Source organism: Pinus tabuliformis, chromosome Q (assembly GCF_031772625.1).
Source record: "Pinus tabuliformis cultivar Carrire ecotype Pingquan chromosome Q, CPIR1, whole genome shotgun sequence".
Lineage (NCBI taxonomy): Eukaryota > Viridiplantae > Streptophyta > Pinopsida > Pinales > Pinaceae > Pinus > Pinus tabuliformis.
This window is the reverse complement of record NC_142296.1, coordinates 532,070,636-532,097,826: the sequence shown is the minus strand read 5'-3', so window position 1 is coordinate 532,097,826 and position 27,191 is coordinate 532,070,636. Positions and strand designations below refer to the sequence as shown.

General features: G+C 38.1%; 1 protein-coding gene across 1 annotated transcript in view; it reads left to right on the top strand.

Moving 5' to 3' along the window:
- The window catches only part of LOC149220552 (uncharacterized), a 224,277-nt gene extending 201,268 nt beyond the window's left edge, over positions 1 to 23,009 (top strand). Inside the window, exon 7 of the mRNA XM_089384799.1 lies at positions 22,502 to 23,009. Within this exon, the coding sequence (XP_089240925.1) occupies positions 22,502 to 22,726 (225 nt within the window). The 3' untranslated portion in view covers positions 22,727 to 23,009. The remainder of the gene's footprint in view (positions 1 to 22,501) is intronic.
- The last annotated feature ends 4,182 nt before the right edge of the window (positions 23,010 to 27,191 follow it).

The following is a 27,191-nucleotide window of genomic DNA, read 5'->3' as shown; positions in this document are numbered from 1 at the left end:
GACTTGATCTAGAGCTGCTCTAACTCGGCCCTCATACAAGAAGAAAACGCAGACAAAACGATGCCTAAACCCATGCCTAGGAACAACCTTCTTTCATGTTGTTATTAGAATTATTCTTGCTGCGTTTAGGGCACTTTTGTTGCGACCTAGGGTCAGTCAATGGCTCCAGATTATGGCTCCTCAAATCTGTTGCTAAGTCTTCTTCCTTTGTTGCGTATTAGGCCTCCATAGACTGCGGCTTTAGGCTTCTTTATTACTGCAGATTTAGGGCTCTCTTGATAGTGAATTAGGGCTCCTTTATGACTACGTATTAGTATCTCTTGGACAACATATTAGGACCTTTCCTAACTGTGGATTAGGGCCTTCTTCTAGATCTCGGTTGAGCCTCCTTTATACAGCGTATGTAGCTTCCCCTTGACTGCGGCTTACTGTGTATAGGAGCCTCCCTCTTGTCTGCGGCTAGGGCTTCTTAAGATCTCGGATAGGCCTCCTCTATACAGCGTATAGGAGCCTCCTTCAACTGCGAATATAGGGGTGCATTAGACCCTCTTTTGTTGCAGCTAGGGCATGGCTAGATCCCCTTCAACTGCGGCTAGGTGTTCCTCCCTTCAACTGTGTCTAGGGCACCTTGACTTGCTGCGTAGAACCCTTTCTTCATTGTGTTAAAATCTCCTCCATGATAGCGTTAGGATCTAGGGCATCCTCTAGGGTAGCTTATCCTCTTTAGATCTCTCCTCCCACCAAAACCCAAAGACAAGTGGAGAGGAAGAGATCACCAAGAGGATGTGTGTCCAAATGACTTTCAAGGCACCTCTATTTACACTAAAACTTTGAGCACAAGAGGGGTTTATTTGGTTGTTGGCCGACCTTGACGAATTGTCCCATAACACAAATAAATTCATATCTCCATGATTACTTATCGGAATCAGATGATCTTTAGATCAATCCTACACCTCTCGATGAGAGGCATCCAAGAAAAATATCAACTGTCATTAATAAGATGGCCCACATGGAGTTTGGCCCTAGTTACCAATTTTAACAATGGATTAGTGGGGGGATTTGGCAGAAAGAGTGGACTAGGTCTGTGCTCTTGTCCCATAGGTCTCTTTTGGATGTTAATCTTGGACCCTAGTCCTGTGTGATCTCTTTCACTGACCTTTGGGCTTTAGGGATGGTACTACATGGGAAACCCTGATTTTGGTTGTGTGGTCCTACTCCCTAATCCACATATATCACTCCCATTCCACTCATTACAACCCCATTCATCACTCCTCCCACCTGGGTCCACATTCCTCCACTAGGTCCACAAAGGGTCAACCACCCCATCCCCTTTGCCCACACCTTGGGTTGGGCCTGGAATGATGCCCAAAGGTTGATGCAGCCAAAAGAAAAAGAAAAAGCATAATTGGCCACATTCAATAGGAAATTGTACCACAAAATGCAAAAAGATGGTTGGGACAAACACATTTAGCACGTGGACAAAAGCCAAAACATGAGCTCTATCCCATTATCATGGTCATCACCTTGGTTCCTACAAGCCCTAGATGACCCTCCTTTATCATGCAGGAATCCATGATTGTCCCAACCCCTAGTGGGAAATGAACCGCCCTACCCTAGAGGGAATATCCATCATTATACCTTACACGTCATGCTCTTATCCCTTGAGCCCTGAGCAGTTAATCAAAGAAAAATCATAAAAGACAAAAGGCATATAAAGAAGGGTGGAAAAATCAAGGTCGGGGCACCTCATGTATCACGATTGCTCCCTCCTATATACATTATATGCCCAAGTGGGGGCTTCCCTTTTGCTAGCTACCCTAGTACCCCAGCGTGTGGCCCAGGGCTGCCCCTTTCATTTCCTACTCCATTCATCTCTTTATCACATGCCACCACCCTTTAAAGGATGTACCTTGGACATAATATCCCCTTTAAAAGTAGAAACCACCCAATAGGATGCTTGGTTAACCCGATTTGGAGCTTGGAGACATTAGCACATGCCAAAGCCCACTATGGAAGGGCATGCCATTATGTTATGAAGTGCCCACTTATTGTTCATGGTTTGTAAGCTCTTTTACTCTATTTCCTTTGATGACTTGTTGTACTAGAAGGCTAGGTGATGCATTGGATCTTATACAAGATTGCATATGGTCTCCATTTTGGGTTTAGTCTCCCTATATGGGGTCTTAATCGTCCCGAAGGCTACATTGGCACATGTAGGGTGTGTGTTGAGAGCCATGGACCTCCACAGCAGTAGATAACACTCCATGGATCCCCAGAGATGTGTAGAGATTGCTCGAGATTTACCTGTTGGACGAGGAAGATACACCTAGTTCACCATGCCTAGTCGGCCCCATAGTAGTACCATACATTTGGTAGATGAGCCAAGACTTGTATGTTGATGTGGCATCACTTACACCATCATCTGAACCCTTGTAGATGGTCTACAGACATCTTCAACCTACTTGGAGGCCTATGAGGTTACTTGTGCACCCTCACACCCATTGGGAGCACCACAAGTTTATTATTTGGAGAATAAGGGTCCAGCCCCTTGTCCACTACTTTTGGGAGTCCTATTCATCATTGTGGCACTTATGGACTTCATTAGGCTTATTAGAAGGCCCAACGACATGTATTATTGATCATTCGACCTCTTGAGAGGCTTATTCTTTTGTTTATGAGCTAGTTTGGTGGGCTTGTCACCAAAAGTTGGTTATTTTGCACATTATTTTATTTTAGGGGCTAATGTAGGCCCAAGTAGCTAAATCGAACTCATTAGAAGTGTATAAATACAAGTGATGTGAATTCATTTTAGCATCATCACTTGTCTTTGGAACTAATATCTCTTTAGAGATTTTTGCTATCCTTCTTTGAGGACGAATTTTTGGAGCATGGAACGAATTTTGATGTTTGGATAATTTTCATGTCTTGGAGCCTCTTGATGGCAATTTTTTGAATGGTTGGATATATTCTTATACATGTAAGTACATTTTAATGTTATTCTTTCTTTCTAATTTTGTCACATACATTGTTGTTGGGATTTCGCTATACTAGGGCTTATTTGCTGCATCTCTTATCTGAAGTTGTGGAAATTTTGTTTCTGGATAGTAAATGCTTCATTTATGGGCCATGTATAATGAATGAATGTTTCTAGGTATGTTTCATTACTAAAATTCATCTTGACAAGACATTTACCTTGCAAAACAAAGTATAAAGTCTTTGAAGCTGCTTTTGTTAATGCCCTAGTGCCAAGCGAAGTTGCCTTTGAGGCCTCCTTGACCTAAAAAATTCAAAGGTCCATAATCATAATCCTACCTGACTCCAATCTCCCCAAAGGATTAGGCACTAGTCCACCCAAAGGTGATCACCTTAAACCTATTTTCCTTCTGCCCTTTCATCTTCTTTAGGTCTAGTCCTCTAGGCCATCTAGGGCATCAATTATCAATTATCTCATGATCTAGCCATCCAAATACTTCAATTTTTGTTCCACAACTGCGTTGTTGTGTCCTCAGAAGCCTTCCAAATTTCATGAGATTTCGAGGGTGGGATCTTGAGATATTGCAAGCCCTAGCTTGAAGACCAATTTTTGCCCTTGGTTTCACTTTGGCTAGAAACCTCACTGGGATCCTTGCATTGCCTTTCATTGAAAATTCATTCCTTGATCCATTCCCCCCCCCCCCTAATTAGGTCAAGCATATCAATGGTCGCTAAATCCTATCCCCTTGACCGAACCTCAGGTCCACTTGGTCCCATGTGGTCCCATGCACTATCAAGGTTATTTCTTCAAAGATCACTACGAATCCAAGCTTTCATAAGAATTCCAAGGCCTAGGAACCTCAATTATAAGATACATACCTTAAACCTAAACCTTGAAATTCCCCTTAAGCCCTTCCTTGAGAGCTTTAAACCTTGCCTCCAAAGCAAGCAAGCCACATATTTGAGCCTCTCTTGTGAATAGGCTTCTAGGATCACCCCTCACCCTATCATTGGTCTATCCATTTAGTGATCCTCATCATAACGGGTCTCCTCCCATCGGTGAAAGTCTGTAAAGAGCAGGGAGCCTTAGCCGAGGTGACAGTGGGCTATTGCTCCATTTGTTGCCCTTAGCCTAGTAGTTTCCCTTCAAGGATCCCCCTTTAGGACCCCTGCTAGTTTGAGCGGTAACAGGGCCCATTTACCATTCCCACATGTTGTCACATGTCATTGAATGGTAAAAATACTTGCACGGTGCGTTGAGGCACTCACTCAACCCACTATTCAAGTAACCCTTGACAATATGGTCAAGTAACCCCTGATTGAGGCAACACTTAGGGCCTTGATGCTCATTGGGCCAATCTCCCTAGCCACATTACATGGCTCCTAGTCACTACCCATGACCAAGTCAATACCCTTGACTGAGGGAGAATATCTGTGCCTTGATGCTATAACATCAACACTCCCTCTAACCGAGGGAAGCATTCTCAATCACTCCAAGCTTGTCCATGCAGTATACAAACTTCATTCCAGAACAAAGGCTTTGTGAGAATGTTAGCAACCTGCTCGACCATAGAAATACACTAGAGCTGCACTATTCCCTTTTCTACCGTGACCCATATGTAATGGTACCATGTGCATTGATCATCATGATTGCACCTAATCAAACAATCCTGAATCTACCCTACTTCTCAACTTGCTAAGCAAACTACAATTAGAGCAGATGTCTTCTCATAGTCCTCTCTATCTTCCTAGGAGAATCCTTGCTTTGTACTTCTCTATGCTGCCAACTTGATCTTGTAAATCCATCTTGAAGTCATCATTGACTTTCCACAAATCTCGGTATAATGACATCCTTCAAACTTGTTGATATGCCTGCTCCCTTTAAACTAGGAGCTCTTCCAGTCATCAGGTACAATTATAGATATCAGCACAATTTCTCCCTCCACAAATCACTGACCCTGGGAGAATCCTCTTGCCACAAATTTTACTTCATTCTTCGAATACTTCCACCTGTTGCCAAAGCCTTCGTAGCCTTCATGGTGTACCTGCAATCCTCACAAGGAGGCCATGGAAGAAATGATTATGGCCCAGCAAAAGAAACAAAGACAAACATGCTAACTAATAGTAAAACAATAATAAACAAGGAAGAGATATAAAGTACTTATCTTTTGAGACTTGTGGGGAATTATCAACTCCCTTTGATTCTTTGCCTTCTTGCAGAAATCATTGAAATCCATCTGCAAACTCATCATCCTCGTCCCCGTCATCAACATGTTGCTTTCCTTTCCTTCATGAGCTAGAGTTTCATTATTCAGCGAAAACATTGTTCTAGGTCTAGTTCTAGGATTTTATCCACAAACCCCAAGATTTTCCAAAGACTTCTAGTCTTCTAGGGTTTACAAACCGTAATAATTCCAAGTTGCATTGATACCCTTTGTAAGTCCAACAAACATTGTTATGGCACCAAGGTAAATTATCCTGACATAGTCATGGAACCAATCAGTTCCTTGAAAAAGAGATTGATCATTTCGAATCCTTGAGAATCATAGACCACCTGTGAACCTCATCACTGGAAAACTCACTCCATTTGACACTATACAATTGATACTTGAAATGGTCCCTCCACATTTATCAACCATAGATTGTCATTGTCAAAAGAATTTGATCCCAAATGATATTACAAAACTGTAAGCAATGGTATGACTACAGAACCAGGCTTTATAGAACTTATGAATTCCTTGGCCTGCTCACAGCTACAGTAGTAATAGGACAACTCTCAGGTGATTACTCTCGATCCTTCCAAACCAAGTTACTCAGCCTCCTCAAAACCATTGCAACAACAACAACTTGTCCTTTACAAGGACAACTTTGGTCCTGAAGGTGACTCCGTCTTTGCAATGAGAAATTTCGGTCTCCAAAAAGTGACGAGGAAGTCTTCTTCATTGTAAACTTATAAATGCCCCTTTAATTTCATAAAATTGAATTCTGTCCCTTTGTATGATCATCATGGCACAGTGAATTCTTCGCTTTCAATTCAAATCATCAATATGCCTTGACAGTTCATAACACTTGAAACAACTGTATCCCAAGTACAGACAACTTTGGTCCTGAAGGTGACTCAGTCTTTGCAATGAGAAATTTTGGTCTCCAAAAACTGACGAGGAAGCCTTCTTCATTGTAAACTTATAAATGCCCCTTTAATTTCACAAAATTGAACTCTGTCCGTGTGTATGATCATCATGGCACAGTGAATTCTTCGCTTTCAAATTCAAATCATCAATATGCCTTAACAGTTCATAACACTTGAAACAAGTGTATCCCAAGTACATTTTGCCTCAAAAAGAGATGTCAAAAAGGTCTACTTCAGATTTAGCAATGTTTACAGTCAATTGTCAAACTTTTTCCTTCTTTAAACAATGGTTGAATATTTGCAACTTCTATCCATAATTTTTGAGGCATCATTGTTTTGTATTGTCAAGGTAACAATCTTTTCTTACTTTGACATGAAGGATTCTTCCTCCTCAGTTCCCTCTGGCCCTGGAGAAAGTTCCTAGGTCGATCAATTTGAGATGCACTCTTTGATTAAATAAAAAATGCATCAAAATCATGAAGTAATAGAGATGCCCTTAATACCAATATGAGTTACACAAAGCATGTCCATATTTGCTACATGACTTGAAGACAGAGATTGTAGTACTTAAAAAATCTTGACACCTCAGGAAGCCTTGGGGCTTTAGACTTCTTAAAATTTGGTTCAGCTTCAAGGAAAGAGCCTTAAAACAGACTTCAACTCGAACTAGGCTTGAAATAGGTCTCAATTGATTTCTTTTGACTACCATCTCAGGCCTAGGTTTGTTGCCAAAATCCTCTTACAGTTCATAATTCATTCTTCAACCAATCCTTGACCCTTGTCATATGGAGCTTCAATATGTTCTTTAATAAATTTATTGCCCGTCTGCAATAGACCAAGATCATCAACAACCTATGTCCATGAGGCCTCTCAGATCTTTCTAAGCTTCCTGTCCTTGGTTCTGAGGACATTTTTCGGCCTTCAGATGGTTAAGCAGGTCAACCTCCAGGAGAAACTCAGCTTCAAGATCTGATGCTGAAGCAATATACTCGAACTTTTAATGACATCAATTTGGCTTCCTTATAGAGATAAATTCAGTTTCCAGTAAATATGAATTTGGTCCTGAGAAAGTGCAACAAACTTGGCCTCTCTGATGTCATACTGAGGCCTCTTACTATTCATCTTTTAATCTTGAACCTAGGGCAAGGGAAACCTGCACCCACTAATCTTGTCACAGAATAGACTATTGATCACGGATTGCCATGAACAGGATTCAAATCAACTTAATCTGTCCATATTCATAATTTCATGCTGAGGGCTTCAATCCTTACAAAAGTCAGATGAGGGTTTCATTTCTAATTACAAACAGAGTTTGGACTCTCAGAAATACTTGACATCATGAGGGCTTTGATCCTCCTTAAAATCATGACAGGACTTCAGATGAGGGCCTCCATTTAGAGTTTGGATTAGGGCATCAATCCTCCCTTTAGTAGCTTCTCTTTGACCAGCTCTGATACCATGTTGATTTTTCATGATTTCCTAGACTGATAATTACTTCCAATGATTTATCCATTAATTTTTCTTGTGGCACATTCATCATTCAACAATTATACATAGAAAATCTTCAACAGTAAAAACAATAATGACATCAGAATCATAAAGAGATAGTCAAACACAAGAGACACAAAGTTTATCCTCGGAAAACTTTAACCAAGGAAAAACAACATTACCACATAAATCTGAAAGAGGAACACCACAGTTTGAAACCCAAAGTCTTTGCGTTTTATTAACCATAAAAAGTTACACGAGCTTTTTTAGAGCAAGTACACGATTCAGAAATCAGATCCTAATAATGGAGAGAGGCCTCTAATTCTAGCCGGCTTGATCCCCGTCAAGGCAATCTCAAATGTTGATGAAAATCAAATGATTTTTTAATCATCGCCATTGAATTAATTTTACTTTTAATTTCCTTTTAATTAACTCAAAAATGTCTATTTTGAGTTAATTGCCACAAAAAGTTGACTTTGACTTGACTACAATGGCCCAAGGGTTCAAAATATCTTGAAATTTTCAATATTCCTTGGTTGGAGACCTCCAAAAATTAAAAACTTTAAAACCCACGAATTTTAAATGTTAGAGAATTTAATTTTTCATAGGACTTGAATTAATTAAATTGCTGGCTTTAGCATTTTAATTTATTTTAGCCAGAAATGTTAATTAATTGATTCATGAGGAGATTATTAATTTTCCCAACCCTCTAATATTTAGCCATGGTGTCTAACTATGAGGGACCACGCACTAAATATTCTTTTACATGAAATCTTACATTTCTAACCCATGAAGGGGGAACCCCTGTTTGTTATAGACCCTCAACATTTACCCATTTTTGTGACACAAAATATGATCTAGTAGACTAAGTGATGCAATGACCCACTTCAAGTTATAGGGAACATAAAAATATTAGCATGCATATGATAACTACATATGCATATGTCGCATAGACTGCACTAGTATCCATACTAAATTAAGAAGAATTCACAAACAAAATACAAGAATTAATTACTAAAAATACTAAAATAAATACCCAACTCACAAGAATATATTAAATATATTAAGTGAGATATTCATGTGTGTACCATCATCTTAATAGGTAACTATAGTTTATTATACAAATAAAAAGATGAATGCAATATACTATACAAGTTAAAATGGAAATATGATATATACAAAATAAAATAATTATGTATAAATTAAAAGAAATTATATATATATATATATATATATATATATATATATCAAAATGGGGACAAAAATAATATATTATATTCAATAAAAGAAAATGTGTTTTATATATGTATATATATTGATGCAACTTAAATAAAATTATCTTAGATGAAACAAAAAAAAGAACTATGCATTATATCATACCTAAACTAAATAAAGAAATTAAAGCTTTCCGCATCATTAACATTTAAGGAGAAGGTGGTTAATATTATATGACACGTTTCAAAACAAGGGAGATGGTAAAACTTGTGACCTGGAGGAAGGACCACTACGGAGGAGTTTAACCGACAAATAAACCGATTGTGATTTGGGAAAGGATTCGATGAAGAGGCAGTGAAGGGGAGAATATAAGAGGGCAGGAGATGAAGAGAAGGGGAAGGAAAGCGAAGAAACCTGAGAAATGAGCTTGAGATCCAAGAAATTTGCAACAGTGAGCCTTTGTTGTTCTTGGTGTTTTGGGCATGGGGGCTAGAAGACCTCAATTTCGAAGTCTTCTGGATCTGGGAACCATATAGGTTGATCCCAGATAGGCTGGGAGGGAAAGGGTCGGTTTGGTAGCAGGAGCGGGAGCAACATTTAAACACCTTCAAACGGATAACCAGGTATTCTTCTGCATCCCAATTATCAAATTCAGTTCTAATAGCATGTATGAGTGATTTCAAAATCTGGGCACATTTCTGGAATGGTTTAATTTCATTTCTAATTTAGGGCACAAAGTTTATATCTCCCGTTAAAAAAAAATGGGTATCACAAATAACTTGTAATAACATAATCTAACCAAATAGTTAGAATTATTCCCAAATCACTTTTATAGAGACTCGATAAATGTTAAAATTGGCAACTAGGGCCAAACTCCATGTGGGTCATTTTATTTATGGCAGCTGATATTTTTATTGGATCCATCTCATCGAGAGGTGTAGGATTGATCTAAAGATCATCCGATTCCGATAAGTATTCATGGAGTTTTGAATTTATTTATGTTATAAGCCAAATTGTTAAGTCGACCAGCAACTTGTGTAGGCTCAAAAGCCCAATAGTCATGACTATTCATCATCTACGTTTTAGTATAAATAGGCGAGAATTTGAAGTCATTAGAGACACACTCTTCATGTGATCTCCTCTCCATGTCTTGGGTTTTTGGAGAAGGAGAGATACTAAAGAATACGTTGGCCTAGTATGATGCCCTAGCTGCAGATGATGCCCTAATCCAACACAGGTCATGAAGACATCTATCCGCAGGCAATAGAGACACTTTATACGCAGGCAATGGAGACATATCAAGGCCAAGGTATGTAGCTGCAGTGATAACAAGCAAGTAAGAGCCGCAGGCATACAGTTAGCCGCAATTATGAAACCACTGTCAAGACATCTAGCCACAGTGTGCTCACGCATTCAATGAAGACCCTATACGCATACGCAGTCAAAAGCAACACAGCTATGAAGAGGAGCCACAGTCATCTCCACATGAAGCTGAGCTGCAGCCAAGGGTTTGACTGCACCTCGCTATAGGAACAGTCATCAACTCAGGTGACAGTAGCCTCAACATATAAGTAGATAAACATGTATCTCGGTGCTCTCACAATAGTGCATACGCAGTCACAGTGAGGAAAAGGTTTACAGTGATACGGTGGCATACCTATTGCAGCCCAAACACAATGAAACAACAGTGATACGGTGGCATACCTGTAGCAGTCCAAACACAATGAACAACAGTGATAGAACTCTCGGCATACTATCTCTGCAGAACCGTGTTGATGAAATAAGTTTCCATGATGCACAGTATTCAGATCTGTGATCTCAATCTGAATATCAGTACCATACATTTGCTCAGCATATTAATATGCAGTCACCATGACAAGGATCATAAGCAGTAATGTTTCTGATGGTTACAGTCTCAACATAATGAGAATGATAAAGATGAACAGTCTCAGTTCATGATGATGAAAGATGCAGCATAAATGGGCATGTTAAGTAAGGAGCAGCATGATGATGAATAGGGCTGCATAATGATGGAAGATGCAAAATAATGGGCAGCATGATGATGAAAGTAGATGAGATGGTGCTACATGGTAAGGTGTAGCAAATGGACAAAATGCAACACTACAATAGGTGAAGTCGTCACCTTGGAGAATCAATTGAAGCATGATGTCTTCAACTGATCTCATGTATCATCGTTATAGGAAATGATCTATGCTCAAATCTAGATAAGTCAAAGTGTTGATTTCTGTTGTAAATGTACTATCTCTCTCTCTGCTGAACTTTGAAGAACATAAAAGAAGAATTGATCAAGGGTTTCCCCACATTGGGGTTTGTCCCTGGCTAGCGCCACATCTTGTGTCCTCTTGTCTTGGCTTATCTTCTGCGATTTATGTTTATGTTCTATCTACAGTTTACTTTAATGCTGATGTGATTGCTAAGCTAACTATGAAAATTGAAATAAATTGCTCTTACTATAGAACATACCTAAAATTAACAATAAATAACAATAGGACTCATTTAAAATCCTGACGACAAAGTCCACCCTATCTTTGGGGTGAGGCTGGAGGGAAAAACTCTGCCGATCATCCGTGTTTAGAAACACACATCAATCGATGAGACAAAAAACCTCCTAGGATAGAAATCATCATCAAAAAATTAAACTTACTAAGGTTGTTACATACATTTCTCTTACTAGGATCATTTACATTACAAAATGCAGAATGGGTTTACAAAACTCCAGTGTATATATAGTTGATAATGATGAATCTGTGGATCATCTGAGTGCTCAGACATAATGGAAATCCATGCACGAGAAAATGTACAATTATGGGGTAGTTGACATGGAGTGGTCAAAGCACCCATTGATGTTTGGGCCAAAACCATGGAGCATTTTGGATAGGTGATGGATGGAGATGATAGAGGACGTAGAGGAGAATCCAACACAACGAAAATCATCGAATTCCAAGTTGTCTACGATGAGTTATGAATTTTTGAAGTTAATAATGGGTTTTTGGATATACAAGTCATGTAGGCTTGAGGTGGATGCATCCAATGACATATCTCTTCGAGAATTCGTGGAGCCATCATATTTCATATAAATATGAGGTGAGTTAGAGTCATTTTGACATCCAAAAGTGCAACACAAATAGCAACTCGACTTGAAGAAGATCTTTGTTTTAGGGCCACAGATTAGGGAGCTATTTCAGTTGAGAGGAGGAGTCGTTTGGGGTTTTCTTATGAATGTTTTGAATGGTGTAGGGATTTGCTGCTAGGCAGAGTTAGTAAGGAGAGTTTGGGATTGTTCTGTGCTTAAATTTGTGTGGTAATTCATCCTTGAACAGGCTGAGATGCTGACTGAACTGTGGTGATTAGGCCGCAATCCTTTAGTGGTTGTTTTTATTGAGAAATGAATGCAAGTAGATTAGTGTTTGATTCCTCTTTCTTGATAATTACTTGTGAGTTATGTTGTATTCTTTTACTACTTTATTATCTTATCTTTCATCAAGCAATTACCATATATTGTGTGTATTAAGATCACAAAACAAGAGACACAATATGTAGGCACTATGCCAGGGAAAAACCCCCCTTGAGGGGAAAACCTAGTGAACAATTCTCTTCCTTTAAATAGTATTCTTTGAGACTCTTCACCCTAGACAAAGACCAAACCTTTCCTCCACTTTGGACCTAAACTTCTTGAATTTTTCGAATACTTCATATTTTGTTTTGAAAAGGTAGAGCCATGTCTTTCTAGAATGGTCATCAATGAATGTTACATAGTAAAGATGACCTCCAAGTGATTTGTCAGACATGGGCCCACACACATCAGAATGGATGAGATCTAATATCTCTTTAGTCCTAGTTTCACGATTCGGAAATGGCTTTTTTGTATGTTTCCCAAAGAGCATCCCTTACACACTCCTTCATTATCTAACTTGATTTTGGGAATGCCATAGCTCAATGGGATTGATTTCCATGTGAACCAAAGCTTGAGGAGGTGGTGTAATAACTCTATACAGACTTCCTTCACGAACTCCAATAACCCTAGCTTTATCAATGCTAGAGTCTTTACCCCAAACCAAAACTTTTCCATCAACAAAAACTTTATCCCCTTTATCTTCTAAACAAGTAATAGAAAGCAAATTCTTTTTCAAACTTGGAACATATAGAATGCTGTTGAGGTGCAACTTTGATTCATTTTCTAGCTTCAACAATGTTGATCCCAAGCCTCTAACAGGATAGCTTTTATTGTCACCCAATTTCACTGCATGAGAAGATGGCTCCTTTGATAGTGTATGAAGTTGTTTACTTTCTCCTATCATGTATCTTGATGCTCCACTATTAATAATCCATGCATTGTCATCACTAAGAGAACCTGTAAGAGCAGACAAGAATCCTTGACTTTTGACCTTGTTGAATAAGTAGTAGATGACCTTCTTGATCCAGCTTCCGGCAGTGTTGATACCCATCTTCATGTAGTTCATCAAAGAGGGAGAATCCAGGCCAACAAAGTGATCTTCAACTTTCCCTAACCTTAGCTCTGAAACCATGTTGAGAAATCAATGCAAGTAGATTAGGGTTTGATTCCTCTTTCTTGATAATTACTTGTGAGTTATGTTGCCTTCTTTTAATTTTTTATTATTTTATCTTTCATTAAGCAATTCCACACGTGGACTCTTCTACAAGGGTGCACTTGTAGATAATGATGTGGTTTACTATTTTTGGGAGCATAACCGGATCTATCCTCAAGTTAGGAAGGAACCCTTTTCTATTGTTCATATTCTTGGAAAAAAGTTGCAACTAACTCTTATTTTATTCATTGTTGACCTAGCTTTTGGAGTTAGCTAGATGTAGATAATGTTTTTCTAGAATAATTTATTGGAGGAAGTTGAGATCTCAACAAACTTCTTTCTACTTTTCATAAGCGAGTTTTTGATTGTCTTGTTTTATTGTATTCCTTGGAGAGAAAAATGGATATAGGAAAACAAATATTATTTTATTGTATGGGAGAATAGGAGCTGAAATATGTAAAAGGATTTGCCATCTCCATTTGCAACTTGGATTGGATTTTAGTGATTAATGGAAGAACTTGTATGCAAACTAGCTCCGAGCTTTGGAAGATTTGGTCTCTTGTTTATGTAAGTTTGGGTTTTATTTATGTACAATTTTTGTATGTATGGAAAAATGTTATAGGGCACACAATTGAAGATTGTATTTTGTAGGTTGTGAATGATAAAGGCAATAGTAAGGTCATAAATGAACATACATGTTATATTAGAAGGGATTAACTAGGGTTTAAATTCCTTCCCTTTTCCCATCTTCCTTTTGTGTCATTTACCTTCAATATGAACACATTATGTGCTCTACATCATTTGATTGGGAATATTTGTGTATAACCTTTGGATAGGGAGAAACCTTTATTGTTTTGAGTTGTGGATCTAGATAGACCCTCTCCCTCACATTTTTGTAAGATTTAACTACCAAGTTAGGGCACACCATAGTTTTTGCTTATAGTCCCTAACCATCTTGAGAATGCCCTTTAGGTCAAGGTTAATAGTTGTGCACACCACTTGATTGCCTTTTCACCCTTAATCCTTTTAGAACGCCCTTTGAATTTGCTTAAATGACTCCATAGCCAAATAAATAAGGCAATGGACCCCCTTTCACTAAGTAGTTATTACACCAAAACCCATTTTTCCTTTTTCCTGTTTTCATTTACATTATGGCAAGATTCGCTTTATTCACACTCCTACCAGATGAAATGAAGCGAGTAATTGATAGGGAAACCCCCCTTAGCTAAGAACCTTTTTCTCAATGTAAAATGTTGAGAGTTGGTGAGGTAATAGTGGTCCACATCTTAGTTCCACAAGGCTAGTACCCTATCTAAAAATTCTAGCCTGTGTGGTAACAAGGTGGTTAAAGGCCTTTGAAAAAAAAACCTTTGAAAAAACAAGGAAGTTAAGGATCCAACATGTTATTGATTCACTGTGAGTTTTGAAAAAAAAAACAAGGAGGTTAAAAGAAAAATGGCCCTAGGAAGACACTTCGTTGGATGGTGCAACGTTTGACGATGGATGTGACACTTATTCACTTGCAAATTGCATGTCCTCATTATCTATGCCCTAACATAATTTTCAATCATATTACTCATCCATGCCTAAAGCCAAGTCCAAATTATAGAACAGAGCACAACTTAAAGCCTATCTAGTTTAAAATTGAGATAACATCAGAAGATGAAGATGAAGGACAACAACTGACAATACATCTAGATCAAGAGGTTGAAACATTTGGGGTCTCCATGAAGAGGAAAAGAGTAACCAATGAGGTGAGTGGTTGATAAGGTGTGAGGGAATGACAAATATAAACTCGGCGCCTAAGTCATTGGACACATCCCCACCTCCTAGCGTCGTGAATCCTTCATGTCAGACACGACATGTGTCCGACATGAGTTTGACTCGTCCTATTCGCAGGACACAAGTTTGAATCGTGTCAAACACGAGTTTGACTCGTGTCAAACATGAGCCCTACTTGTGTCCTGAAATTTGGACACCTATCCTATGAAAAAAACTTCCTCAAATCGATTTATTGCCTTATTCTCATGCAACTCAATCATAGTTTTGGAGTTCTCAAAGGTTTTGGAGCGCAACTAAGGGGAATTTAGCAATGTTAGAAGGGATTCCAAGTGTTGGGAAGTGGATTTGTCCGGGCCCTACTAATGTTATTACTGGTAATGTTAAATTCTTAAAGTAAAATGACTAAGGATGTTTGGGAGTCGTTTCAACCCAGAGTTGCGGGGGAGCGCCCCCCCCCCCCCCCCCCCCCCGAACCCGCTCCCGAAGCGCGCTCCGGGCGGGAGCGGGTCGGGAGAGCGCTTCCGATAAAAAAATTTATGCTCCCTGCCATTTTCGGGAGCGATCACTCCGTCGTTCCCGAAGCAAAATTTTAAGCCCGGGAAATCGCTCCAGGAGCGTTTCGGGCGGCGCCGGGAGCGATCCGGCAGAAAAAAATAAATAAATAAATAAATAATAAAAAATAAAATAAAATAAAAAATAAATAAATAAATATAAATAAATAAATAAAATAAATAAATAAATAAAATAAAATAAATAAATTAAAATTAAATTAAATTAAATTAAAAAATAAATAAATAAATAAAAAATCCGCGGACCCGAAAAATTAAAAAAATTAAAATAAAAATAAAATAAAAAATAAAAAATAAAAATTAAATTTTAAAAAAAAAAAAAAAAATTGTTTTAAAAGCCCAATGGGCCTAAAAAAAATTCATTATCACTTCATTGAGTTGAGTTTCTTGGAGAGCAAGAGCAAAGGAGCAAGGAGAAGCGAGGAGCAAGCACCGAGGAGCGAGGAGCAAGCCTGCAAAGAGGTAAGTAACTTAGTAATTTAGTTAGTTTAATTTAGTTAGGTAGTAATTTAGTTAATTTAATTTAGTTTATTTAGTTTATTTGGTTTAAAAATCATGAATTTAAATTAAATTAATTAATCCCAATAAATTAAATTAATTTGCAGATTCAAAACCCTACAAACATCAAACACCATGGACCTGGCTATATTTCTTGGCATTTTCTTCTTCTTGGTCCCTTCTATGGTTATTATGGTGCTAGAGAGTAGAAAACGGAGGGGCCAAACTGAACAGGGGGATGAAGAAGCTATAGAAAGTCGAATTGATTAAAACCCCAGTGAGGAGGAGCTAGAGGAGGGTGAACATGACCCTCAAAAAACTAAACAAGACCAAACCCCATTGTGGAAATATGTTAACAGGGCTGAAACAGGGAGAGGGGGTGGAACCACTAAATTTCATTGCCCCCATTGCAACAATGATTACACAGGTTCATACACCCGTGCTAGAAGACACCTCTACGGGAAAAGGCCATGGGATGGAGACAAACAAATAGGAATCAAAACTTGTCCAGCGGTGTCAGCAGCGGATAGAGCCAAATACATAAGGGAAGAGGAGGAAGCCCAATACAAATCAAAAAAATCAAGGGGTTTCTTTGAACCAAGCTCACAATCACAAAGAACTCCTTCAGCATCCTCCCAAGGCAGTGGATATGGAGGCACAGGGTCATCAGGTTTAAGGCGTAGAACCATATCAGATTTCCTTGATGAGGGGTGTAGGAATGATGTGGATTCAAAGGTTTACAGGTTTCTCTATGCATGTGGGATACCATTCAATGTTCTTCGCTCACCTTATTGGCACGAAATGGTTTCTACCATAAATGATGCCCCTAAAGGATACAAGAGCCCTAGGTATGACAAGGCAAGAACCGTTGGTCTTGATCATGAAAAAGCAAAAATATCACATTCTTTGAATAGAATGACAAGTTCTTGGACTGACCATGGGGTGTCCATTGTATCTGATGGATGGACAAATGTAAAAGGCAAGCCATTGATAAGTGTTCTTGCTGTGTCTGTTAGTGGTCCCATCTTTCTAACTGCACATGATTACTCAGACAAGTTCAGGACCGCCATCAACATTGCAGAAGCATTACTTGAAACAATTGACCGTATTGGGCCATACAATGTCATCCAAGTCATCATTGATAATGCTCCTAATTGTAAGGTAGCTTGAGCAATTATTGAGGATAAATACCCCAACATATTTTGGTCTGCATGTTTGGTTCACACATTGAACCTTCTGATGCATGATGTTGTCAAAAACAAAAATGCACAATACCAATGGATTGGTGATTTGTACAAGAAAGGCAAACAAATGATAAAATTTATTACAAATCATAGCAATACCCATGGCCTTTTCCGCAATCACTCGAGATTGGAGTTGTTGAAGATTGCGAAGACCAGATTTGGTAGCTATTACCTCACCTTCAGGCGCCTTTTGAAGGTAAGAGAGTCATTGGCTAGCATGGTATCAAGTCCACATTGGCAGGGATTAAAGGAAAGGGCTAAAAATGCAGCTGACAGGCGAGGTTTTGAACTAGTGGAGGAGGCTGCTCTTGATGGTCAGTTTTGGACAAGTGTGAGGCAAGTATTGGATTTCACCAAGCCCATTTATCACATAATTCGATTTGCAGATATAGACAAACCAATGATTGGCGAGGTGTATGAGCAGATGGATACCATGTTGGGGGAAATAAAAGATATTGTTCATAACAGAGATCCCGACTTGTACAATCTGATTCACGATTGTGTGTGTGAACGGTGGAATAGACTTAATCTTCCACTACATTGCTTGGCGTATATCCTTACGCCAAAATACTACTCTACATCTTGGTTGGGCCAACCTGCACCAGGGGGTGGGGTTAGGACCAAACCCCATTTAGATGCAGAGGTAACTAGAGGATATTTGGAAGCATTAGAAAAGTTGGTACCTGACAGGGAGGAATGTGCAGTTGTGCGCCTTGAAATAGGAAGATACTTCAGTGGCACTGGTTTGTATGGTAACTTCCATGCAATGGACGACAAAGATAGATTTGATACTCTCACATGGTGGGAAACATATGGCGGCCAGGGACTTTTGCCAAAATTGGCAAAAAAAGTTCTTTCACAGGTTGTAAATACTTCTTCTGCAGAGAGGTGTTGGAGCACCTACAGCTACATACATAATGTGAAAAGAAACAGACTCAATGAAAACCGAGTAGAAAGCTTGGTTTATGTGCACTACAACTTGAGGTTGTTGAGTCATTACTATGATCTGGCTTATGAGGATCCCACATATAAAATTTGGGACAATCACCTAGAGGATGACAATTTGGAGGATGGCATTGTACATCTTGAAGAACTGGAAGAGGAACTTGTAAGGGATGAAGATGAAGCAGCTGCAGCAGCCATGCCACCTCCACCTCCACCATCCAGTAGCAGTGCTCGAGGTCCGAGTCTTGTTCCTTTGTTGTCGCCACCTCCATCTACACCCTCACGTGGAGGTTCTAGTTCTGGTCGTCAGTCTGTGCGGGAGACTCCTAGAAGACCACCACGACCTGCTCATACTCCTGGAGACTCTCATGGCAAGGGCCACATGTAGATTTACAGTTTACTTGTCTTTTTTAGTTTCTATTAGACTTTAGTTTTCATAACTGTTGAGTTTTGAGTCCTTGACTCTTGACTCTTGACTCTTTCATATCATAATGATATTTTTTGTAAACAATATATCACTGTGACAATGAAACTTTGAAGTTTGAAGTTGGGCCTTGGCAATTATAACTCATTGGTAATGATTGTGAATTATGACTATGATGCTTCGTGAAAGACTAAAGTTGTTTCATTTCATTATTCATGTTTCATTTTATAAATTTATAACATTTCATATCATGTTAACAGTTAGAAGTTAGGACTTAGAAATATCTAATATATTACTTCTTGTAATGGTTAAACTTAGTTACTTAGCTTACAAGTACAACTTTAGTGATTATTGAAATTTCAATTTTGAAAGCTTGAAGTTGAAACTTTAAGATTGAATTTGATGAATCATGATTCACGAGACTCAATATGTTGCAGTTGTAATATGTATTTTACTAACTTGTGGACATGGTTGATGACGATTATAATTTCTAGATGATTGATGTGATATGGTTCAATGATCAATCTATGTTTTTTTATGTTTTTTATGTCTAATTCATCATTCTACATGTTTTTGTTGACATATATGTATCAAAAATTTAAAAAAAAAAAAACAAAACAAAAACAAAAACATGGTTGATGACGATTATAATTTCTAGATGATTGATGTGATATGGTTCAATGATCAATCTATGTTTTTTTATGTTTTTTATGTCTAATTCATCATTCTACATGTTTTTGTTGACATATATGTATCAAAAATTAAAAAATATAAAAAAATAAATATATATTTTTAAAAAATCGCTCCTGGATTCGCTCCCAAACCGAGAGCTTCTGAAAATGGTCACTCCCGCTCCCGTTTTCGCTCCCGCTCCCCGCTCCCAAGCAACATTGTTTCAACCACATTGGATTTCATATGGAGAAGGTAGAATTTTAGATCCCACTCAATATTCATCAAACTTAACAGTTTTCAGGGTTTCAAGATTGGGGGGGTTACAATGTTTCCATTGGAGTTTGTCGTGTATGAGGGTATGGAACTAGCAGTTAATTAAGAGGACCAAACCCTCTATGTACCTCAATGTTGGTGGCATTGATTGTTGAACTCAATCATGACCCTAGTAAAAATTCACCCATCACTCAAATAGGATCTTGATTTGACATGTCAATCTTTTTCTATATTTGAATGCTTAGAGGGTGATATTGTTGATGAGGATCCCAATATAGGCAATGATTTCTTTGATATATAGTACTAGTTATTTGTTGTAGCATGATTTTTTTTGGACAATACAAGCCATTTTGTGCCACTTCTGTGAAAATTTCATTCATCACAACAACTAGAAATTATTTTCCTAATTGTTAATATCTTTAACAATTTATTTGCAGTTTGCTACGACAAATACCAAATAACTCACATTGTGATTTTCACAAATAAATATTGTGGAAGAAAATAGCGTTGGAAACTGAGAAAATCTATCACACACATAAAAATATGACATAATTAGTTTTAGACAAATGTCCTCGGAAAAACCCAACTTGGGAAAACCAGTGCGACAGTGAGGGTTTTATTATTATGCAACAGTGAGAAATTCTGAGTACAATAATATAGATGCCAAAATCTGGCAATCCTGTAGAGAAGATACTGGCAAAAATACTAGAGGGAAATTACCCTCACTTCGGGAAATTTCGGCACTGGACTGCCTCTGAAAAGCAAGCCGTCCCACTGGGCCTACGCAGGCTTTGTATCACTCTGAAGCTGCTTGCTTTGCGTGCTGCCCAAACTGACTGCTATTCAAGCTATCCTGTCTGCTGCTTGCTTTGCGTGTTACCCAAACTGACTGCTATTCAAGCTGTCCTGTCTACTGCTGGCTAGGAAAATTCTTCTCCGACACTCTGGGACTCCTTCCCGACCTCTGGAACTGAAGATGTCTTCCCCTCTCAATAAATCGAACTGCCTTATTGAGGCTCTGCGCAACCGCCTGGAGAAATCTCGGCCTTTCTGTAAATGCACTTGCTGGATCTGGAAATCTTCCTCCAACCTCATTGTCTTTGCTTCAATCCCTAGCTCTCCGAAAACTATTGCTACTCTCTGAAAACCAATCTGCCAAGGAAATCGAACTGCTGAAGTATATTCTCCATCACCACATCTATCCCTTCTTATATCTTCCTGTTGGGACTCCAACGGCCAAGATTAAATCTTAATCGATGGCTCAGATCATTTTTGGATCAATCCGTGTGGGTTTGTAGACTATTCTCACCTTGACTTAATTAATTATGATTAATTAACCAGTTTTCCTAAGTTTAGACTTAGGAAACATTAAAAAATAGGTTAATAATCTAATTAAGTCTTCTCTAGGTGGAATTTCCTGAAACAGTTTCTGAGTTTTGAAGATCTCATGCATTCTAGCCTCTCCACCAAATTTTGTGGCGAGAACACATCCAATGCTACAGAAACTAACTTCTTTGTTGTTGTATTTTTTGTTCAGAGATGGATTGCATTTGCCTTCAATGCTATTTTGGTTATATGCATTAGTTGTGTTTGAATTTGTATCATCATCATGTAAATGTTTTATATATTTCATATTTGATGTGTAGTTCACTAATTTTTTTATATTTTTTTCATATATAATATATAATGTGTCCTCTATGTCATGTTCTGGGGGGTCGCCGTGTCATGTGTTGAATACTCATATTTTCGTGTCCTCCATGTCCCATGTCCTCGTGTTAGGTGACTTAACTTGGCACCAATATCCTAGTATCTACAGGTGCAATTTTAAGTTTAAATTGTTAAACATAATGAAAATGTGATCAACATGCCCCTTGCATATTGTTTATGACCTTTGTTTATAGCATTGGCTCATGAAAATCTATTATTTTGATGTCAAGTGGTATGTCTTTATATGTACTGTTGGTCTTGTCAGTTTCAGCCCCTAACAGGACAGGTCAGTCTTGCATTTTGTAATTGAATCGTATATTTAGATTCTTGAGTAGAAATAGTTCAAGTATCTAGAGTTAAGTTGTGGCAGATGAGGTCAAAGGTTGGAAGGCAATTTATATGTACAATTTATTCAAATGAGATGAGTTACATCCTCTTTGCAATCTCGTTTTTCTTGCTTTCGTGCAAGGATATGACTTTAATGTGAGGATAGATGAGAATCATCCAAGCATTGGTCTCTATTCCTGGAATTAATTTATTTTTGTATGCACGAGATGTTAAATTTAGAGGTCACTTGTAAGGCTAATTAAGTGGCAAGGTAGAGTAAATGACTTTAGAATATTGTATATTTCTTGTCGTTTTTGTTTGTAAAATCTTTCAAGACATGTTATGCACTTTTTCTCTTCAATTCTCCATTCTCTTTGAAATAGTTTGTTGTTATATTTATAGATGAATTTAAAATGAAGCTTCTGGCATTGCACAGGTTTTATGGAATGATTACTTTTACTTGAATGAAATGAAAAAGCATGTGCCAATGAAGTAGGTTTAAAGTTTAAACTAATACACAGGGAGTAAACAGGCTTGCGGGATTAATCCTTAAAAGTGTTGCCAACTTCACAAAATTAGAAATTACATAAATGTGATGTTAGAAAGAAAAGGTAATGAAGAAGAATTTAGAGGGTTTTGTTGGTTACTTGAATCAATATTTATCTTCAAGGGTTGCTAATTTACAGGATTCTAGGGCTAAGCAATGGAGAGTACAGGCAGTTGCAGTTTCACCAGATAAATTTGAAAGCCGCAAACCCCTGCCAGAATCATGGAGAGGTTTACGAGATGACGAACTTTCTGGAGAATGTGGCATCCCTGATTGTGTCTTTGTTCACATCAGTGGGTTCATCGGCGGTAACAAGTCCTTTGAAGGAGCTGTAGCAATGGCCAAAGCTGCCCTTAAATTGTGATTGTATCCTTGGTGATGCCAGAAGCAGCAGATATTTTTCAGGGTTCATTGGCAGTAACAAGTCCTTTGAAGGAGCTTTAGCAAAGGCCAAAGCTTCTCTTAAATTGTGATTGTATCTTAGGTGATGCCACTGGTGGTAGATATTTTTTAGTCTTTGTCAAAGCCAAAAATTAAAGCATAACCCTGTTTTGTATGGCATCGCCTGTTCATGGGGCATATTATAATAATTTGTACTATCTACCCTTTTTTATTCTATCTTAATGAAATCTGTTTGAGATTCAAAATGGACTTGCTTGGTTTAATTCTTTGCCTCCTCTTTTGATACTCTGCCTTAAGTTCTGAGCTAGGTATTTCTTCCTTCTTTTTCATGGTGCTCCTATTATTAGAATTTAGAATTGTTTTGAACCTTTTCTGCACTAATGACATGCTTGTAGTAGTTGTCATGGTCTTTTGGGAAGGTCACTTGTAGTGGAGGTGTGGTAAACCATAAGACTCAGATTTATTAGCTGTAGTGAACTTTGGTTGAGGTAGGTGATGTGCCACTGTACATTTCTAGAGGATTTTACTGTTCTTCATACATAACATGTCCAGACTGGTTGCCAGAGAATGTAGTAGTAGCTACTTAATTTTAATTTGGATGATTAGACAGGTGCATGAATTTGAAGCGAGGACTTTACCTTTTTTAATTTACATCTATATCTTCCGGCAACTAACCTAATATGCTTGCATGCATTCAAAATGTTTTCTTCTCTTTGTTGTTATGAAATAAAATTTGGGCCATTAAATTGTGTATCTGAGAAGGATAATAATCAAGTTTATTGGAAATTTGATGTTTATTATTTTTCTAAGAGATTGTAATTATGGATTTGCAGTCAAACTTGAGCATTACTCTCATGTATTTGTATAGTTCGTGTTTATTACAATGCAGCTTATGAAGGCATGAAACTGCACTAAGAAAAACGATCAGATCAGTGAGGAAACTCTAGACGAACTAAACCTGTCATAAGCATGAATCTGCACTGAGAAAAATGACCGGCTCAGTGAGAAAGCTCTAGATGAACTAAACCTGTCACCACTAGTTGCCTCTTTTTTCAGACTAGTACTCTTCCAATCTCAGTGGTTGCCCCTAGGATGTATGTGTGCTTTTTGTTAATATGTACCAATGTGTAAATTATAGTTAAACCAGCCCACTTATTATGTCCTCAAAGTGCCCAAAAGCACTGAAGAACAGCGATTAAACTATGAATTAAATTATGGAAGGTTGAGATCAGATACTTAACCAAAATTACAAAAGCAATTAAATGAAAAATTGAAAAGAATATGTGCCATGGATGAAACTACCATTCAAAATAAGTGCATATCAATGACAAGCAAGTTCCTGGCAGCATGTTTGCACAAGTAATACAACCACAAATTATAAGAGCTAAAAAAAAAGCATAGTTGAATCCATTTGATATACTAACGAGGCAGAGGATAGGCCATAGACATCAATACATCATGGGCTGCCTTTTAACATGCAGTAGCGGAAGATGCTATCCAGACTGGAAGTGAAAAAAGATGATAGTCTTGTGCTGCTTTAACCTGAGTCAGAAGTTCAGCTTTGAGTTCAGGTTCGGCAATGATTAGGTTCAGTTTGAGTTCGAATTTTTTGATCAGGTTCGAATGAGATCCACCATTATGTTTGTTTATATACATATACTAACTTTTAAATGAATATAGCATAACACAGTAATAAATCAAGATCAATAAACATAGAAATTGCTATCATAGACTTGGAAACTGCAAGAATAGATTACAACTTCAGTTGTGACATGAGGTTATGAGTTTGAGCTACGGACTTGGGCAATGGACATGAAGTTCAATGAGGTTCGCCAAACCTCAAATTGTTTTTTAGGTTCGCCGAATTTCAAACCTCAAGGTTGAAGTTCGGGGACCTTGTGACATAGGCTGTAACCTGTGTAAAAAATGTTAACCCCATGAATGTGTGTTGCAACTCTTCTTTATAGATAACAATAGAAGATGAGAGCGCATGCACAAGGAATGAGAGAAAGGAGATCAAACGGAGTCAAATCTGTACAGTGAAAATTAGATTGCTCCCCTTTGTTGACTGTGACTGTATTTAGGGCTGTACTGTCTCCAAAACCATGCTGTTCTCCTTAATTACATGCAAAGTGTATGCCTTGATGAAAGAATCTGCTGGAAAATATCGTTGCTAATTTTAAAAACTTGCTGTTTAAACCTCATTGGAGTTTAAAAACGCGCTGCCTTTGTTATCTTTCCATAACCAGCATGCATGCACAAGTATCTGTCCTTGTACAGCTATAGACCTGCTCTAAATGTGTAGAAAAAAAGTAAACCTGGAATAATTAGTATGCATGTCCTAAATACGCGAAGCCCCTTTTCTCTGGAGCGCACCTAGTCTCCCTGTTACTGTCTTTACCATCAATAACCATAATGCATGCACATGTGAATACCCAGGTTGTCTTTCTAGTGTTAGGAGGGCTACGTGCATGGTTTCATTAATAGTCAGTGCACTGAATGGTGTCAGTTAGCGCACTAGTGCTCCAAGGAACTGCTGATTTCTATTAATAACTACAACCAATCGAATGAAAGGGAACGGTGACCTGCAAACTCCACGTAGTCAAAGGAAAGGGACAAACTCTTTCTTCAAAAAAAAAATACCAGGCAAGATGTGGGTTTGAAAGTCTCACGATATATCTCTTTGTTAATGTATAAAGGCTAATTATGGGCCGCAAATCAAAAAATGAGGTGTCGAAAAAATGTCATGAATAAGAATAAGAACATGGGGTGAAACCAACGTTGAATGTGGTGAAACCAACGTTGAATCAGATCATTGCCCAATGCTTCTCCATATAGCAAAGTAGGAGAATAAACCTCGAAGCTCTTCAAATATAAGTCAATTTGTCTGCAAGAGGAAGCATTTATTAATCCAGTGAAAGATGGGTGGAACCATTTGAGAATGCAAGTGAATTGGCAAGCTTTCAATTCACTGATACTATTAAGGGGATTGAAAAAGTTATATCTTTATGGGGTTATGCAAAGAGAGTTAAAGTTGATCACTGATACTATTAAGGGGATTGAAAAAGTTATATCTTTATGGGGTTATGCAAAGAGAGTTAAAGTTGATCATGCTATAATTGAAGTAGAAAACAAGATAATCATGCTCTATCTTATTTGGCTCCACATCCACCAAACCAAGGTTCAGGAGGTGGACAAAACAATGACAACCCATGCTAACATTTTATGTACACTCAAGAAGAATTTAGTAACTTCCTCTATTTTATGGAGAAAATAGCAGCAAGTGGGACACATTTAGTAGTGTTACCCCATATTTCTCCTCTCCTCATTAATTTTTGTTTTGTTTTGTAAGCTTGGCAGGACTACATCTTCATCATGTTCAATACATCACCCTGATCGGGGCGGGGAATTGAACCGGTTACTTCACATCAAGGAGTGCCTTAACAGAGCATCCAAGACCCCGTGGACCTCTGCTCGTCAAATTTAATTTTGCTCCAAGAATTATATTTACTTTTTAAGTTAATTTTGGGCAAGCAATATTTCCCAGTGTTTAGTCATATTCCCATAGGGTCCATAAATGTTGATGAGATAGTAGGATCCCCCCATTCTCAGGGAGTAAAACTTCTTTCCAATTTTTTGAAGGAAAACTATTTGAGTCAGAAAGATTGAGTACCCATCCTTTCCATCTAGTTAACAACCCCCATATCTGCCTTCATAGTTTAACCCTAGGAAATCACAATGCTTCATAATTTTTTCAAATCTTCTAAATTTTTCTAGCTTCTCACATAGTTTCTTGAATGAGAATAATTCCTAGTTTGTGAAGCTCCAATAGTCTTTTGAGGCCTTGTCTTTTGATGCACTAGCTAAGACCCAAATGTTTCAAGTCATAATTATCACGTGGATGTCGATTTGGGGTAGCATCGGATGTGCTCTAGCCACAAAATTTGATGGAGAGGTTGGGGCACATGAGATCTCAAATACCCAGAAAGGGTTTGGGAAAATTCTAAACAATTTGAGAAATATTAAAATAATTAATATTTTTAATGGAGTCTCTAAGTCTAAACTTAGGGAAATTAAAATATTAATGTGGATTAATAGAAAACTGTGTTAGAATGGTCCAAAAGACATGACTTAGGGAAATTAAAATATTAATGTGGATTAATATAAAACTGTGTTAGAATGGTCCAAAAGACATGGATCAAGCCAGATGATAGATCTAATCTTAGCCATTGATTAGGGACTTAATCTCCGCCATTGATATGTCAATGAGAAAAGTATAAGAGGAGGCTTGAGGGTCACTTGCAGAGCACCAGATGATCAGTAATTCTATTCCCAACAGCGAGGTTTACTAAGAGAGATAGAATCAGTGATCGGAGTTGCAGCGAAGGGGCAGTGAGTACAGAGAGATAGAGATAGTGTCGGGAGAT